The sequence below is a fragment of the Asparagus officinalis genome, chromosome 3 (assembly GCF_001876935.1).
Source record: "Asparagus officinalis chromosome 3, Aspof.V1, whole genome shotgun sequence".
NCBI classification, from domain to species: domain Eukaryota; kingdom Viridiplantae; phylum Streptophyta; class Magnoliopsida; order Asparagales; family Asparagaceae; genus Asparagus; species Asparagus officinalis.
In genome coordinates, this window is record NC_033796.1 from 52,450,943 (window position 1) to 52,466,861 (window position 15,919).

The 15,919-nt window shown below is 39.4% G+C and overlaps 1 protein-coding gene across 3 annotated transcripts in view; it reads left to right on the forward strand.

The window, feature by feature from the left end:
- Positions 14,347-15,919, forward strand: part of LOC109834122 (ribosome biogenesis protein WDR12 homolog) — a 10,025-nt gene continuing 8,452 nt past the window's right edge. For all 3 annotated transcript variants that reach the window (XR_002245456.1, XM_020402040.1, XM_020402039.1), the window contains exons 1-4: positions 14,347-14,616; positions 14,847-14,947; positions 15,032-15,061; positions 15,131-15,207. Coding sequence is in view for 2 of the 3 variants with exons in the window: in XM_020402040.1 (XP_020257629.1) it covers positions 14,460-14,616; positions 14,847-14,947; positions 15,032-15,061; positions 15,131-15,207 (365 nt within the window). In the remaining variant the exon portion in view is untranslated. The remainder of the gene's footprint in view (positions 14,617-14,846; positions 14,948-15,031; positions 15,062-15,130; positions 15,208-15,919) is intronic.

Genomic DNA, 15,919 nt, shown 5'->3' on the forward strand with positions numbered 1-15,919 from the left:
CAAAGAAACGACGATATCTCCTAATCCGGAAGGCAGAATTTAACATATAATATATGAAAATCGCCTATCTCGACGAGACGAAGCTATCCGTGAAATCAGAATTTGGAAATAATGAGTATCGATTTACTATAAATAGGGGTAGAGAGTGAGGGGTTAGAGGTGTGAAAATTTTGTAAACTCCTTTTGGAGAGGAGGGCTACTCTTAATTGAGAAGGCCTTCCAAAAATTGTAACTTTAGTTGCAATTAATAATAATAATTTTTCCTCTTTAAATTTGTTCTTTCTCCTCTTTGTTGAATGATGAGGATGGAGATAAAGAGCAATTTGAAGGTTTGCATTTCTTTTCTCTTTTATTTCTTTTTAGTAATTTCTTTATTATTGCTTATTAGTTAGATTTAAATTCATGCTTGTAGTGTAGATTTGTTTTCTTGTCTTTTTTTTTCTCTTTTTGCACTTTAATTTGTAGAGTAGATTTATTTTTCTTGCATTTAATTTCTGCAATTTATTTTGTAGTTTAGATTTTTATTTTCTTTGTAATTAGATTTATTTCTTGTTCATAATTTAGATTTTTTTTTTTTTTTATTTCTTTTTGCACTTTAATTTGTAGAGTAGATTTATTTTTCTTGCATTTAATTTTTGCAATTTATTTTGTAGTTTAGATTTTTATTTTCTTTGTAATTAGATTTATTTCTTGTTCATAGTTTAGATTTTTCTTTTCTTTTTATTTTTGTAATTAGTTCTTTTTCTTGTTTTATTTCTTAAGATGTGAATTTAATTCTTGTAGGAATCTTAGAATTATAAGAAACTAGTCTAATTTTCTTTATATTGTACGAATTATTCTCTTGCACTTAAAATGTTCATGTTTAGGATAATCAACTAGAAAACTAATCGGTAGAAGAAGAATTTGATAATCTATGCTTATCTTAAATGCTTTGATAGCTTATGCTTATGAATTCTAGGATTACAATCTTGTTGATGTTCTTATCATGAATAGTATTTTTGATTTAGATGATAATTTGATAGGTTATACTTTCCTTAAATGGTTTGATAGTCTATGCTTAATAAATCTAAGTTAAAATATGATAAAAAGAGAATAGTTTGTATTTTGTAATTGAAATTAGCTAGTGGATTATATTCTAGATTTCTTACCTCTTTTGAATCCTCATTCTTAAATTTCTTAAATTTTCTTTCCATTTTTGGTTTGATTTTATTCATTCATCTTTCTTGCCTTATGATTTCATTTATTCTTTAATTCTTTCTTCTCTCCTCTAAAATGCAACTTATTGCCTCGTGCATATATTCACAACAATCACTCATCACAATCACACTTATTCTTTATTCCTAATTGTCATGCACAAAACAGAAGAACCATTTCTAATAATATCTTAAAATCACCTTCCTCGTGGGATCGATATTTTTACACTATAACTTGATCAATTGTGCACTTGTAATTTTGGTACATAATTATGTCGCATCAACGTACACCGACGGGAGCGACCCTGTATTCTTTGGTATACGGATGTGAAGCCGTTCTTCCATTGGAAATACAAATTCCATCTCTTCGAATCGCTTTCGCAACCCAGATGACGACCGAAGAACAACATCAGAAACGTCTCGAAGAACTCGAGATGCTCGATGAAAAGCGCCTGGAAGCTCAACATCATATTGAGTTTTACCAAGCCAGAATTTCTCGGGCTTTCGACAAGAAGGTTCGACAACGGAGTTTTAAAGAAGGAGATTTGGTCTTAACTGAAAGACGGCCTATGATCCTTAACTCCAAGAAGAAAGGTAAATTTGAACCCAAATGGGAAGGGTCATTCATAGTAGAGACAGTCTACTCGAGTGGTGCATATCGCCTGGTAACTAAGGATGGTGATCGGCTCATGATGCCGATAAACGAAAAATTCCTAAAAAAATACTATCCTTAGTATCTTCAAGATAACCAATGTATCGGGAAGTTCCCGGAAGAATACCACATGTGATATTCTTAGGGATAACCCAATCACTGTAAAAGTGATAAATAAGAGATCCACATTTAAGCTCTGAATGTCAGAATGTCTTCTTTTGTGAGACGAGATTCAATCCTTTGACAGATTAATCCTTCCTCGCAAAACCATCCACTGATCAAATCAATTGACAGTGGACCCACCAAAATTCCTATTCGCCAATCATTGGCAATTCTCAGACTCAACTTGTTGAGTCCTAATCACTTGACGTTGAAGATGAACGAGAGGTCCACTTTCAAATCGAGTTAGGGTCATCTCAAACTCCTGCTGGGTCAAACCTATAAAAGTTAGGGCCAAAGCCAAATTCTCCTCTTGATTCCTTCCATGAACAAGGGGTCCACATCCAATTCGAGCAATCAAACCTATAAGAGTTAGGATTGTCTCTGACCTCACCTTAGTCAAACCTGCAGATAGTTAGGACTAAGGTCAAGTCAACCATTTCGATAAACGAAAGACTTCCATCTTCTCTTTTTTCAGCCAAACCTATAAAAGGTAGGGTTAAAATTGGAATTTTCCTTCAATAAATGAAGAACTCTTTTGGATCAAGCAACCAATCCCATAAAAGTTAGGGTTGTTTGAATCTTTCCGATTCTCGGAGTGGAGATCACATTCCTAGTCTCATCTTTCCGGATTCTGGGGGTGGAGACCCCACCTCGAGTTTCGTTTCCTACTGAAGATAGAATATAAAATTCGCTCTCTTCAGGTGCCGGGAGATAGAATATAAAATTCTTCCTCTTCCATGTTTCCAGTCCGTCTTTACTCTGAGAAAAGACACAATTCCCAACTTCCAATCCGTGCACTTTATACACGGGGAACTTTATCTCAACTCCTAAATAGAGATAAGCCTACGCCTAACACGCGTCGCCGGTTTAGTCTTTCACCGATTGAAAAAGACACCAGAGTTTAAGTCTGGGGAAGTTTATCCCGAATCCTAAGAAGGGATAAGTCATCGCCTAACACGCGTTGCTGGGTACATTTTCCCATAAGAAATGGTGAAGTCTATGTATTCAAAATCATAGCACAAAGTCTAAGAGAAGTAATTCTTTTAGCGCAACGTTACATGTGAGACGGTTTTTAAAATTCACATGCTAGCCCGATTCAAACGGTAATCGGTAAAGGCACATCAAACCCGTTGAAGGCTGGGGGTTTGCCAAAAACCCTAAAGTCTATGTCTAACACACATCGCCGGTTTAGTCTTTCGCCGATTGAAAAAGACACCAGAGTCTGAGTCTGGGGAATTTTATCCTGAAACCTAAGAAAGGATAAGTCATCGCCTAACACGCGTTGCGGGGTACCTTTTCCCATAAGAAATGGTAAAGTCTATGTATTCAAAATCATAGCATCAAGTCAAGTGAATTAATACTCTTAGCGCAACGTTACATGTGAGACGGGTTTTAAAATTCACATGATAGCCCGATTCAAACGGTAATCGGTAAAGGCATATCAAATCCGTTGAAGGTTGAGGGTTTGCCAAAAATCCTGTAAGCATTACGTCAATTGAGTTCACAATCAATAAAGAAATATCATAATGAAATCAAATACTGGGTCTCTATCAATAGATCAAGTCAAAGCATACAATAAAAAAAAGGGGGGCTCATCAGCCCGAAGGCAGTCGGCAATTAAGAACACAAGATTCTAACTTAGAAAGCCTATCTGTATAACTCTGCTCAAGTTCTGCTTGCAGGTCCTTAGAAAGCCTATCTGTATAACTCTGCTCAAGTTCTGCTTGCAGGTCAGCTCGGATAGATTCTTCAGAATTGCTCAAGATTGCAGGTCAGCTCGGATAGATTCTTCAGAATTGCTCAAGATCTTCGCAGCTTCATCAATCTCTCCTGCATAGGTCCTAATCTCTCAAGCATCTGCCCACGAGACTTCTCTAGTCCCGCCAACTCCTCACGCCTAGGAACTCATTGGCGGAAAGGAACCACTTGCAGCTGAGGAAAGTAAGCAACGGTTTACGCTTAGAGGAAGGAAGAGCAAAGTAGGCTCCAGTGCAGCCCACCATAGTCCAAAGCCATGCCCGAACGCCGTCAATAAGTCCTCCCTCAGTCTTCAAACCACGGCTCGGATTCCCAACATATAGTTGGTCGTAGCCAAACTGGCGAGCGAAACGGCACGGAAGGTAAGGCTCTATGTGACAATGATTCTTCACCCGAAGAATAAGATACCCAACGCGGATGTTCACCAACCAACGGAAACAACCAGCGTCAAGAGAAGTCCGACCAGTTCTGGGTTTCTCCTAATCAATCAGCATATCATCATAACGACCCGAGAAGTGAGGAAAACACTTGAAGAACTCCCAACTCTTACGAATTTGAAGCTCTCGTTGTACAGCAGTGAACGTTTTCCCGAGCCATCTACTCTTTTCCAATAGCTGCACAACAATGCTAGGCGCCGACATCAAGTCAGGACGATGAAGAATAAGCCACGCCATCAGGTATGTGTACGGAAGCTCGACCTTTACAGAAACAAGCTCGATCGACGGTTCAGGGCCCACCTGCGTAAAACCATCGACCAAATATCTAAGCCCACAATGGATGCCAGCAACCATTGCTGGAAGCAAGGAAAGCTCTCTCCCATAAGCTAGCTGAACGGCGGAGAAGAGCACCTCAAGGGGTAAAGCGTCCGAAAACTAATACGGAACGACGCACTTCTTCAACCAGAGGGCAAGATAGCCTGCTAACAGGGTCCTAGGCTCAATGGACTTCTGTGCATGACAAAGGAATGTCCGGAACTTAGTCCCTGCAGGAAAAGCTCCCTCAGCACTGGCAATCGTGTAGGAGCAAGCTTCGGCCTTTTCTATCAACTCATTAGTGGCGGGAGGGGTCAAAACGTCTAATTCACGAATGATCTCGCCTGGATTACCCTCCAAATTCTGGAATAAATAAACAGCGAACTGCTTCAAGCTGATCTGCTTCTTCCTTTTCGCTTGAGTGGTAACCTTGATCAGAGAGGTATGATAATGGCATGTGAGGTCCCAAAGAGTATCGTACATATCGGGAGTATCCTTCTTCAACCACTCCAATTGTAGGTTCGAGGGAAAATACTCCTGGTACGGACAATCCCCCATTGGAAGGCCGGAAACTTGGTGCATCTCATGCAGAGCCAACCCTAACTCTCCACCGCTAGTCAGAAACGTGTTACTTTTGGGGACATATGTTTCTAACAATGCTAAGAAGTGGCGACAGCTGACCGGGAATCCATACATAGTAGCTCGTATAGGTGCGTACAAACCGCTACTTCTCAGATCATTCTCCCAACGTCCCAAGACGTAACCGGTCATACGTGTCCACCATCCCTTGGGTTGTGAGTAAGCCCAACCAAAACACCGGAACTCTGGTGGAGGTAACTTCCTCCCAAGTTCAGCCAGGCGGTTCTTCACAGTAGGAGCAGCTGCTGATACCTCATCTGGGGGTGCAGTATCAAGACCCAGAATCCTTGGTCGAAGACCGCAAATATAATGATGCCCATTAGAGCCTGGAGTCTTATGATGAGAAATATATCCACAGTGAACTTGATCGCTATCCTCTGTAAGATTCCAGGACATCTGACGCTCTACAGCCTGCCCCTTCAAGTGAGTAAAGGAGTGCTGACGGGGGATGGAAGGAATATAAAGAAGAGCTCCCTCATCATTATTCAGCCAATGCTCATCCTCAAAAGTCAACCTGGCCGAATCCTCAATGGAATCTCCAAACAGATAAATAGACCTCTCTAAAGCCTGAGTAGAAATAGAGTCTGCAATGAAAGGAGCATCCGTGATCAGTTGGCGTAAGGAACGACGTCCCCCATCTCAAACGGCGAGATTCATCAGAACGATTCCCATCAAACTAAGGAAGCGGACCAATAGCCTGCCTGATGGCTACAGAAGAGAAAACCTCCCCACTACAACCAGTGGTAGCATGAGGGGGAAGACTGTCCGTTGAAAACTCGACTGCAACAAAACAAGGGGTAAAAGTCAGAAAACTATCCATAAATTATACAAGGATCAAATCCATCTCACAAAAGAGCGAGATAAGATTATTCACAGGGCAATTGGAGAGACGATTTTGAGTGTCTTACACTGGAAGAACGATATGCATCATCACGCAATAGGGGTGCTAAACCGTATCCGTATCCGATGAAATATCTGTAACCGTATCCGTTAGGATACGAATATGGTTACTCAAATCTATAACCGATAGGATATGGTTATGGATATGGTTTTGTAGTGAAATATCCGTATCCGTATCTGAAATATCTGAATACATATTAGTCATACTCTTACGATAGTTTCGATTCTTAGATTATGGATTTGTGGTTAATTTTGATGATCAAGATGACTAATCTTAACTATTTAGTTATAATGGACATATTAACGAACTTTTTTGTATCACATGAACTATGTTTTTCTCAATACTATCTAGTTTTCTCATATCTGTTTTGTATCCGCATGCATATCCGCTTATATATCCGCATGTATATCCGTAACCGTATCCGATTTTAGCGGATATGGTTATAAGTTTTTCTTACCGAGGTATATCCGTATCTGTATCCGTATCCAAGATGGGTAAGCGGATATGGATATGGTAAGCATCATATCCGAGCCGTATCCGGACCGAATGCACCCCTATCACGCAAACAACGTGGTGACATACACCGACCTACAAGGTGTGAGACGACACAAAATCGCCCCAATATGTCGGAAGACTCGAATAGCTCAAGCAAAGCAAGTCCGAAACCTCGACCCCGCGAAGGAGGATGTCGGCTCTTCCCGAATGACCCGCAAAGGGGCCAAACGAGGGTGTAACAGAACCATGAATTTCCTGAAACCTCGATCCTCGCGAAGGAGGATGTCGGTTCTTCCCGAATGACCCGCGAAGGGACCAAACGAGGATGTAACAGAGCCGCGAATTTCCTGAAACCTCGATCCCCGCGAAGGAGGATGTTGGTTCTTCCCGAATGACCCGCAAAGGGATCAATCGGGGATATATAAGGTATAAATGCTCACCCCCGAAAGAGGATGCCGCTGGATAGGACGCCGCGGGAACTTCTCTCTCGCTATGCTGCGAAAGAGAGCGACTCCTATGAAGTCGACGTCGACGCGGGGACATGGAGAATCTGCAATAAAAAAATCAATCGGATCAGGTACAATCATAAATCTGAACACCCGAAATTTAAAAGAAAAATTAAGAACTTCAACTGAAGTCCTATAAAACAAGTAGGATTTTATACGTTGAAGTCTAATTAAACCTACAAATTTCGTGCATGCAAAACAATGATCATCATATTACGGTGTAAACCCTCTTGATGAATTTTTTTGGTGAAATACCCAAAATACCCCTCGTATTCAAGGCTAAATCCTAGTCAAGGATACACTCGAATTGGATCGTGATCGTCATATTTGTCCATGTAACACCCCCAATGTCCCACAATTTTATCTAATTTTACAAATAAACCTTTTTGTAAAATTTAGCTAGTTTTGCGAATAGACCCCTTCACAATTTTCGGTCTAATTTTCGCATACCCTCCTCAAAACTTTGGTCATGAGTTTGTGGTCTAAATTTTTGAAATTTCAGCCCTTTTTGCAAATAAACCCCTCTATATTTTTTGGGTTGCTTTTTACAAATAAACCCCTCAAACAACATTGATTCTTTGCATACAAACACCCCTCAAAGTTCGGCCAAATGGGCATGAAACTTCAGTCCTAAATTTCAGTCCACCTTTGCACAAAAATCACAAATTTCAGCCCACTTTTGCATAAAAGTCCCTAAAATTCGGCCATAGTATTGATTTTGCATAAAACCCCCCAAATTTTTGTACATACACACAATCCATCATCAAAACCCTTGAGTCCTAATCACTTGACGTTGAAGTCCTCCATTGAGTGATAGTACGAGTTGGCATTCTCATTGCTTCTGGTATACCACTCTCTCTGCTTTCAGGTCAAACCTATAAAAGTTAGGGCCAAAGCCAAATCCTCCTCTTGATTCCTTCCATGAACATACACACAATCCATCATCAAAACCCTATCTTTTTCATAAAACCTAACTCATGAGAACAAAAAGCTATGGTCTTTGCATAAAAATTCATGGCATACCCTCGTTACAAGCATAAAGTTTCAATCTTTATTAAAAAATAAGAGGGTTTTTGATGGGGAGCTTACCCAAATCAAGAAGCTTGAAGACCCAACTCCAAAAGCCTCATTTGAGCTTGAAGAGAAAACCCTAGGTTGAGAGGAGGATTTTCGGCCAACAAAGGAGGAGAGAAAAAAAATATCTGTAGGCATCGAAAATTGCCTATAGGTCTCCACGAACAGCTCAGTGTTAAGAAACGACGATGAACGTCACTATCTGGTTCACAGAAGTTTGATTAATGTCGCTGAACGCTTGAAGTGAATCGACGAACTACGTAAACCAACAGAATTTCAGAATAATAAAGACACGAACTGATCGGGAACCTCGTATCGTTCACAAACGGCGAAATACCCTTCGTGTCTCACTTGTTCAACTGATGATATAATCATTGGAGCTTATAGAACTCCTCGTCGGCTTTCTAACGCACTTTAAAACGCTCAAATCCGAGTTCGGATGAAGAAGTTGTGGCGGAAACGGACGAACATGCATAATGGAGCGTCTCGGGCTAAACTGGGGCACCCGAGGTGTCTCGGCACGAGCGAGACACCTAAGGGTGTCTCGGCCCAGGTTGAGACACCCAAGGGTGTCTCCAACCCCGGATCTGTCCGTTACGCGGTTTTAACCGCCCGGAACCCCCTCAAGCCTATAAATACAAGCCTCAGACCCTCATTTTACCGGATCTAGAATTTTGGATAATTGGTGAAGCCCTGTCGGACTGAAGAGTGATCGAGTTCTTCAACGAAAAAGATAGAGATTCATCAGATCTGCATCACCCGTATCCGTTCCTTAGGATTATCCCATTACGGTAATCCTAAGAAGAGCAATTATCTCGCTGTTGCCGAGATAAGCGCTTCTGCTCGTAGATTCCTTCACGAATCGACGGAGTTCTGGATCTGATCTGATTGTCAGGTAGTCCACGAATATTGACATCCCCGTCACCGGCTAAAGACCCACGCAAGCAAGAAACGACGAACGGATGTTGCGTTATTTTCGAGAGAGTTGTAACCCTTTCATTTTTTTTTATTCTCTTTTATTGAATATTTTTGAATTCTTTGTAAGCAATCAATATTATAATGAATTCGACAATGAAAGCAACTTTCAGCGAAAACAATGTGTACTATGTATGTGTGTGTGCATGTTATATTCATAGGTTGTATGTTTGCATGCTTTTACATAAACTAAAACATAGTGCAATTTTTATGTTCATAATTACCACATAAACATCTCACATTTCTAGAACTAGTTTTGCACATATATAAAAAGCTTGCCAATTCAATCTCAAATTTATCAAATTTCAAGGAAATACATCTTCATAAATTCATCACAAATAACCTTACACTTTTACAATGATAATCATACGCAAGTATATCACAATAAAAAAGCCACAAATAATCCTCCATTTCTTCAGCTTTTGCTCATTAACTTCACTTCTCAGTTTCATAATCTCTTCCATACATGACTCAACTTCACCTTGAAAAAGCTTAACATACTTCTTCAACTTGCTAAGCTTTATCTCACATTCTTCAACCTTGTCTCCTTAGCCTTTAATTTGTTGCTCATCTCCCAGATTTCTTCTCTCAAAAGTGGAACAAGTTGAGATATCACCTAAAAAAAGGGTGAGTCAAACTACTCTCATAGCCTACAACCATCCCTCTAAATTAAAGAAATATAAATTATTAAAAAACTCAAAAATATAAATTTTTAAACTTATATTGTAATTTGGGCATCTATAGATCTCCTCCCTAGCATATCATTTGTCATTAATGTGTAAAACTCACACTCTAACCCACAATGTCACCTTTTCACACCCACATCGTTTAGCTGCTTCATTCCACTTTCGTATAGACCGCAACCTATTGCAACTATAGCTAGAGCTTACCCCACTAGTTATTGATCATGAGCTGGAGGTCGAAGAAGCAATGGGGGCGGCCACCGAGATCAATCCGACTAATTTGAGCAAAATTCCAACCAAACGAGCAAATTACCTTTGTTTATTCTGAAACTTAGGTTCAACCCCAATTTCACTTGAGCCCTAATCTTCAACCTTTTCTTCATATTTAAAAAAAACCCAGCTAACTCTCTATGCCAGCAAACTCCGCCACATCAGCAAGGAAAGTGTTCGCACGCTGCATGACCATGCGATATCATGTATTAAATTCTTTTTTGATTCTAAAGTACAATCGCTAGGTAGGCTTAAATAGTTGTACAAGTCACTTTATAAGTCTTATTATCGCCCGAGTTACTTTTTATATTTTATTGATCATAGCGTGTTACTTTATTGGCTAAATTGATATTTTAGCCCCCAGAAAACTAAACCATTTTGCAGTAACAAAATGTTGGGCTAAAATATCAAATTGGTATATTTATACGAACGCATTTACCAGGTTGGTATTTAAAAAAACACCGACGACAACAAGACATTAAAGATGGACCTTTTTGTCAACAAGGCACATTCTGCTCGTCGGAGTTCAAAACTCAAAATCTCGTCGCTCACGTGGCATTTAAAAGGGCAACGTGGATGATGATTTGGCAGTTTAGCAATGACGTGGATAAATAAGGCCGTTGAAATTCTCATCTTCCTCTTTCCCCACCCGCGATCAAATTTGGGGATGAACTTGAAGTTAGGGTTTCAGATCATCCCTTCTCACATTTCACTCAGATCTTCAAATTAGTGGCAGTCCCAACATGGCCTCGTCAAGCTGAAGCTCAGGTTCAAGCAGGAACATATCTGGAGGTTCAAGCCTATCTAGATCTGGAGTAAACTACCAAATTGGGGGTGAATTCAACAATATGTGTTGTATTCGGAAATGGAATGAAGTAGCAAAGAGGTACGGGGTCAAAAAGTATTCTTATGGAGCTGAATATGACTATTATACATCGATGGCAGATGCAAACTCCGGGAGGAGGTTTTACAGATGCCGAAACTATAAGGTAAAATTTTCAATGCAAATTTATCGTTTGTTTGATTTGTTGAGACTGTTTTATGTTTTTTTAAAATGTGGTTCTAGAATGGTGGTGGTTGTTATGTTTGGGAATGGTTTGATGGTCAATTGTGTAATGTGGCATCTCAATTGGTACTCTATTGAGAGAAGAGCTATTGAACTTGAGGAACAATGATATACTGAAGGATTAATTGATCGCACATGCTGAGAATAAGATGAAAGAATGTTGTGATGATATTGGCAAGACTAAAGAAGAGCTACGTATGTGTCAAAGAGAGGCTGACGCTTATTTATTGGAGATTTCAAACCTGAAGATTGGTAGAACAAGATGCGAGGATCTAATCAAACTTCACCAGAATAAGCTCAAATTATATGAGATGGTAATTATGGTCTGTGGAGTTGTTGTAATCTGCTTAGGGTTCTTTGTTGTAAATTTTAGTGGGCAATTGTAATGAGATGCTCTCGTTTATGACAATGTAATGATGTATTATGTACTCTTTCAAATAAAATGTTGTATTTTGTTTTTAACCTATGGCAGATGCTTTGTTTGTGATGTAGCTTTCAAATAAAATGTTGTAAATCTTTGTTTTCATTTTGTTGTAAATTTAAGATTGTAACAACATCAAACATGTGCAAACCCACACTAACAACATCAAACACATGCAATCTCACAATAACTCACTACAACAACATCACTTCCAAACCCGGAAACTTAAAAATAGACACAATGAGCCACCTGTGTAAAACCCAAAAACTGTTTGTGCTTAACACATCATGTAGCATACATAAACTAGACAAAATATACACAACACAACCACTTAATTAACACTTTGGGTGGTCATTGACTGATGCTTGAAATGATGGTCCTTGGATAACTGTAGCCTCTGTGTGACTGGTTGCTCTGTATATTGCCTCACCATGTTCACCTTGCCATAGTCCAAACCCTTCAGGCATTTTGTTGTGAATAGTCCTTCCTCTGCCTTTGCCTCTGCTTCCTCCCCTCCCTAAAGTTGAAACTTGTGGCTGGGTTGCACTTGAAACCCCTTGTGTACTATTGTTTCCACCTCTACATCTTCTCTCTAATAACACTGATGTTGGTGTAGGGATATTTTGTCTTCTCATTTCCTCCACTGATTGACCAATCCTGTTCTTGCTCCAATTTGGCCTCCCTCTCTTTTTGGTTTGGCTTGTACCTTCATTTGCTACTTGTGTTGTCTGACAGTGCACCAAAAATATAAAACACTCCTATGATGACCTGTTCTCTCCCTCAACCACGGCCCATGCTATTAGCCACATTTGGTTGTTACCATCTCTACCAACAGCACACAGTAATTGACCACCACAAGCATGCTTTAGAAAGCATCCATCAAGGCTAAAAATAGGTCTACATCACTTGACAAATCTCTCCCTCAAAGCAGAAAAGCACACATAGATTCTTTGAAATATGCATGGGCCTGATCCTCCACCCACCACTTTAAGCACACATGTACTCCCCTCATTTGATCTACAGATTTCATTCACATAGGGTTTAAGCAACCCATATTGTCTTGCAATCAGTCCCTCTATAGTATTCAATGCCTTATCCTTTGCCCTCTGACATTTTCTAAGAGTGACGTTGATCTTATAATTTGCAGTTATTTCTTCACATATTTCCCTTGGTTTCACCTTGGGATTTCTTAAAATTTTATCTAGGAACTCATGTGTCACCCAATTTTCTGTAATTAACCTATTCTTAAAGGTTCTACTACAAGTGTGCAATGGTTGAATGTTTTTAATTTGCGAAGCTTGTTCATCTTTACAGTCAGGCCCACCATTTATTTCCCAGTAGCATAATGAACAACTAACATTTATTCTCTTTTTATCATTTTTCATATAAAGCAAGTCATAATGATTTTGAATAGAGTAGTTGATAATAGCTTGTTTCAATACATTCCTTGATGTAAACTTCAATCCAGGTGCAAAGTACACTGAAATCATATCCACGTCCTCATTGAAGAATGTATACTTAATCTTCTTCCTCATCCTGAATTTTCTTAACCTGAGATGGGACTGATTGAATTCTTCTATTTCACCGTCATCTAACGGGCCTTCATCCTCACTATCTCTTTGCTCTGACTCATACCCTCCCTCATAATTCAACCAGAAAGATGGCCATTTATCTCTCTTGCCTACAATGCCCCTTGTGTTTGAAGTTGCATTACCTTGAACTTCCTCTGTGTTACCCCCTTGTGCATTCATGTCAGCAGCTCTATCATTGTGTACTGCATTACATTGAACTTCCTCTGTGTTACCCCCTTGTGCATTCATGTCAGCAGCTCTATCATTGTGCACTGCATTACCTTGAACTTCCTCTATGTTAAGTGGCTGAAACACCCCCACTCTAGCAGGAGGTCCCTCATCGTCATTTACCAATCTAGCACCAGTATTGAATGCTATTCTACCAATTGCAGCACTTACCTTATCTTTATTCATCCTTCTAATTTCATGCAACTCCTCAACATCACTGTCCAAAGCTCCTCAGCCTCACTATCAAAAGCACACATTGAATCTTCACTTGCATATCCAGCTGCACTGCTACTCCCCTCATTCAAACCCTTTTGTTTAACTTTCCCACTCTCTACTTTATCAGTGAACTCATCAACATACACTTTCTCATCATCCTCATCTGTCTCATTATCAAATGCCTCTGTAGGGTCCAACTTACATGTCTCATCTTCCACTAGTCATCATCATTACTGGATTGAATTTCATCCTCCACTTGGCCTTCATCCGTACTTTTTTTCCTAATTGGTGCCAGCTTCTTTCTCTTTTCGGGTATCTCTTGCACTTTTTCATTCTCTTGCATTGGTTGATTCTCTTGCATTGGATCTATTTCATCTTGTGCATTGGTTGTTTCCACATCATCCTCATCTGCCAGACCCTCAGCCATGTCAACCAACTCAGCCATGCCAACCCCATGATTTGAAAATATCTCAACTGCCCTTTCCTTACGAGCATATTGTAACATAAGTTTCAAATTGTCTTCCAAAGTAAGAAGCAACATACCTTGGCTCAAACCCATGCCTGGAATACAATACCACAATGTGAACAGATTCGTAAATTCTACAATTTTTTCTCTGAGATATTTAATAGACATTACATCCTCGTTTATGAACAAAATATGCCTTGTTGACAAAAAGGTTCATCTTTAATGTATTGTTGTTGCCGGAGTTTTTTTAAATACCAATTTGGTAAATGCGTTCGTATAAATATACCAATTTAGCCCAAAATGTTGAGTTTTATACGGAAAAGAAATATCGTAAACCCCTGCTCATCTCTTCCCTCTTTCGTTATTAGGGTTTAGGTTTTAGAGACTGCGACGCCAAAAATCTACCCCTCTTCATCTTTTCCAGTTCAGAAATGGACACAAATGGATCCGATTCATCGAGGCAAATCCAGGTCCGCTTCGTTACGAAGCTGGAACCTCCATTAAAAGCCCCGGCGAGCTCCATCGCCGTCCCTTCTTACCTCAATCGGATGGGTCTTTCTGAAATCGTCAATTCTCTGCTCAAAAGCGGTAAAAAAACCCCTAAAACCCTTGCTTTTTTATTTTGGATTTGATCCCCAGTCTCATTTATTTTGAAAGAAGTTCCCAAAGCCCATTATTTAGTTTAAATTCGTTGGTTTGATGCAAAATAAAGCAAGGACAGCTGATTTTCTATGCAAATTTGATGTACAATGTGCAAATTTTAATGGGTAAATTGTTGTGCACTGACTACTTTTAGCAACAAATTTTGATGTGATTAGTGAGTTCTGAGTTCGAGCCTCAGCCGTTTGATTTTCTGGTTGATGGGGAGCTTGTTTGGATGTCGCTCGAGCAGTTTCTGTTAGCAAAGGGCATTTCGGCGGTATGTGTGAAGGAACTGACGGTTGATTTGTTAATTTTTTTTTGTTGATGATGCTAATTTTGTGGTTGTTTTGTGAAATTACAGGAGAGAGTACTTGAAATTGAATACATAAAGGTGGTAGCCCCACGAGAACAGAAAGATCCTTGCTTGCATGATGATTGGGTCAGTGCAGTTGATGGTAAGGTGGTAGCCCCACGAGAACAGAAAGATCCTTGCTTGCATGATGATTGGGTCAGTGCAGTTGATGGTTCTGATCCGAGGTAGGTTTTTATAGTTGATAGTTTAGCTGCTCTTCTTCTTCTTCTTCTTTTGCCTGCTGTATGTCTTGATTAATTGGGAAACTGGAAAAGGTTATATGTGTAATCTTGCATTGCATCAGTCTTAAGTAATTTGCTTTAGAATGTGTAGCTTCGGTGAGGTATTGGTGACGTATTAATTCTAAGTAGAAATTATTGCCTTTGAAAAATGGTGTTACTATAACAAATCAGCATATGAGCTTGCAAATTGTGGTAGCCTGAAGGACTGATGTGGATTGCTTATCATCTTGATGTCTATGCTATTAACACTTAAAGAAGAATAGTGAACAAGGATATGGAACAAAATTTGAAGTATTATGGTTTATAAACATTACCTTTTGATCTGGATGTTGATGGTTCTTTTCAACACTAAGAGAGGTTTGATTTATTTCAGCTAGTTTTTTTTTTTTTTGGCATTCTCTTTTCCTTTCTTGTTACCATAAAATCATTGTAACTGGTTTTGCAGATGTTAAGTGCATGAGTTTCTTTTATTGGTCTCTGTTTCTATTTGCTTTAAGTACGTAGGCTATGTTCGGATTGGGTATTATTTTGAGGTGATAACCCTTTATCCTTGAAATTAAAATAATAACATTTTTGGTTCAAAGTTGAAGGGATTAGGCCGGATTATTTAGTCCTTTAAAATAAAATAATCCGGAGATTTCAGACTAAACAAGAG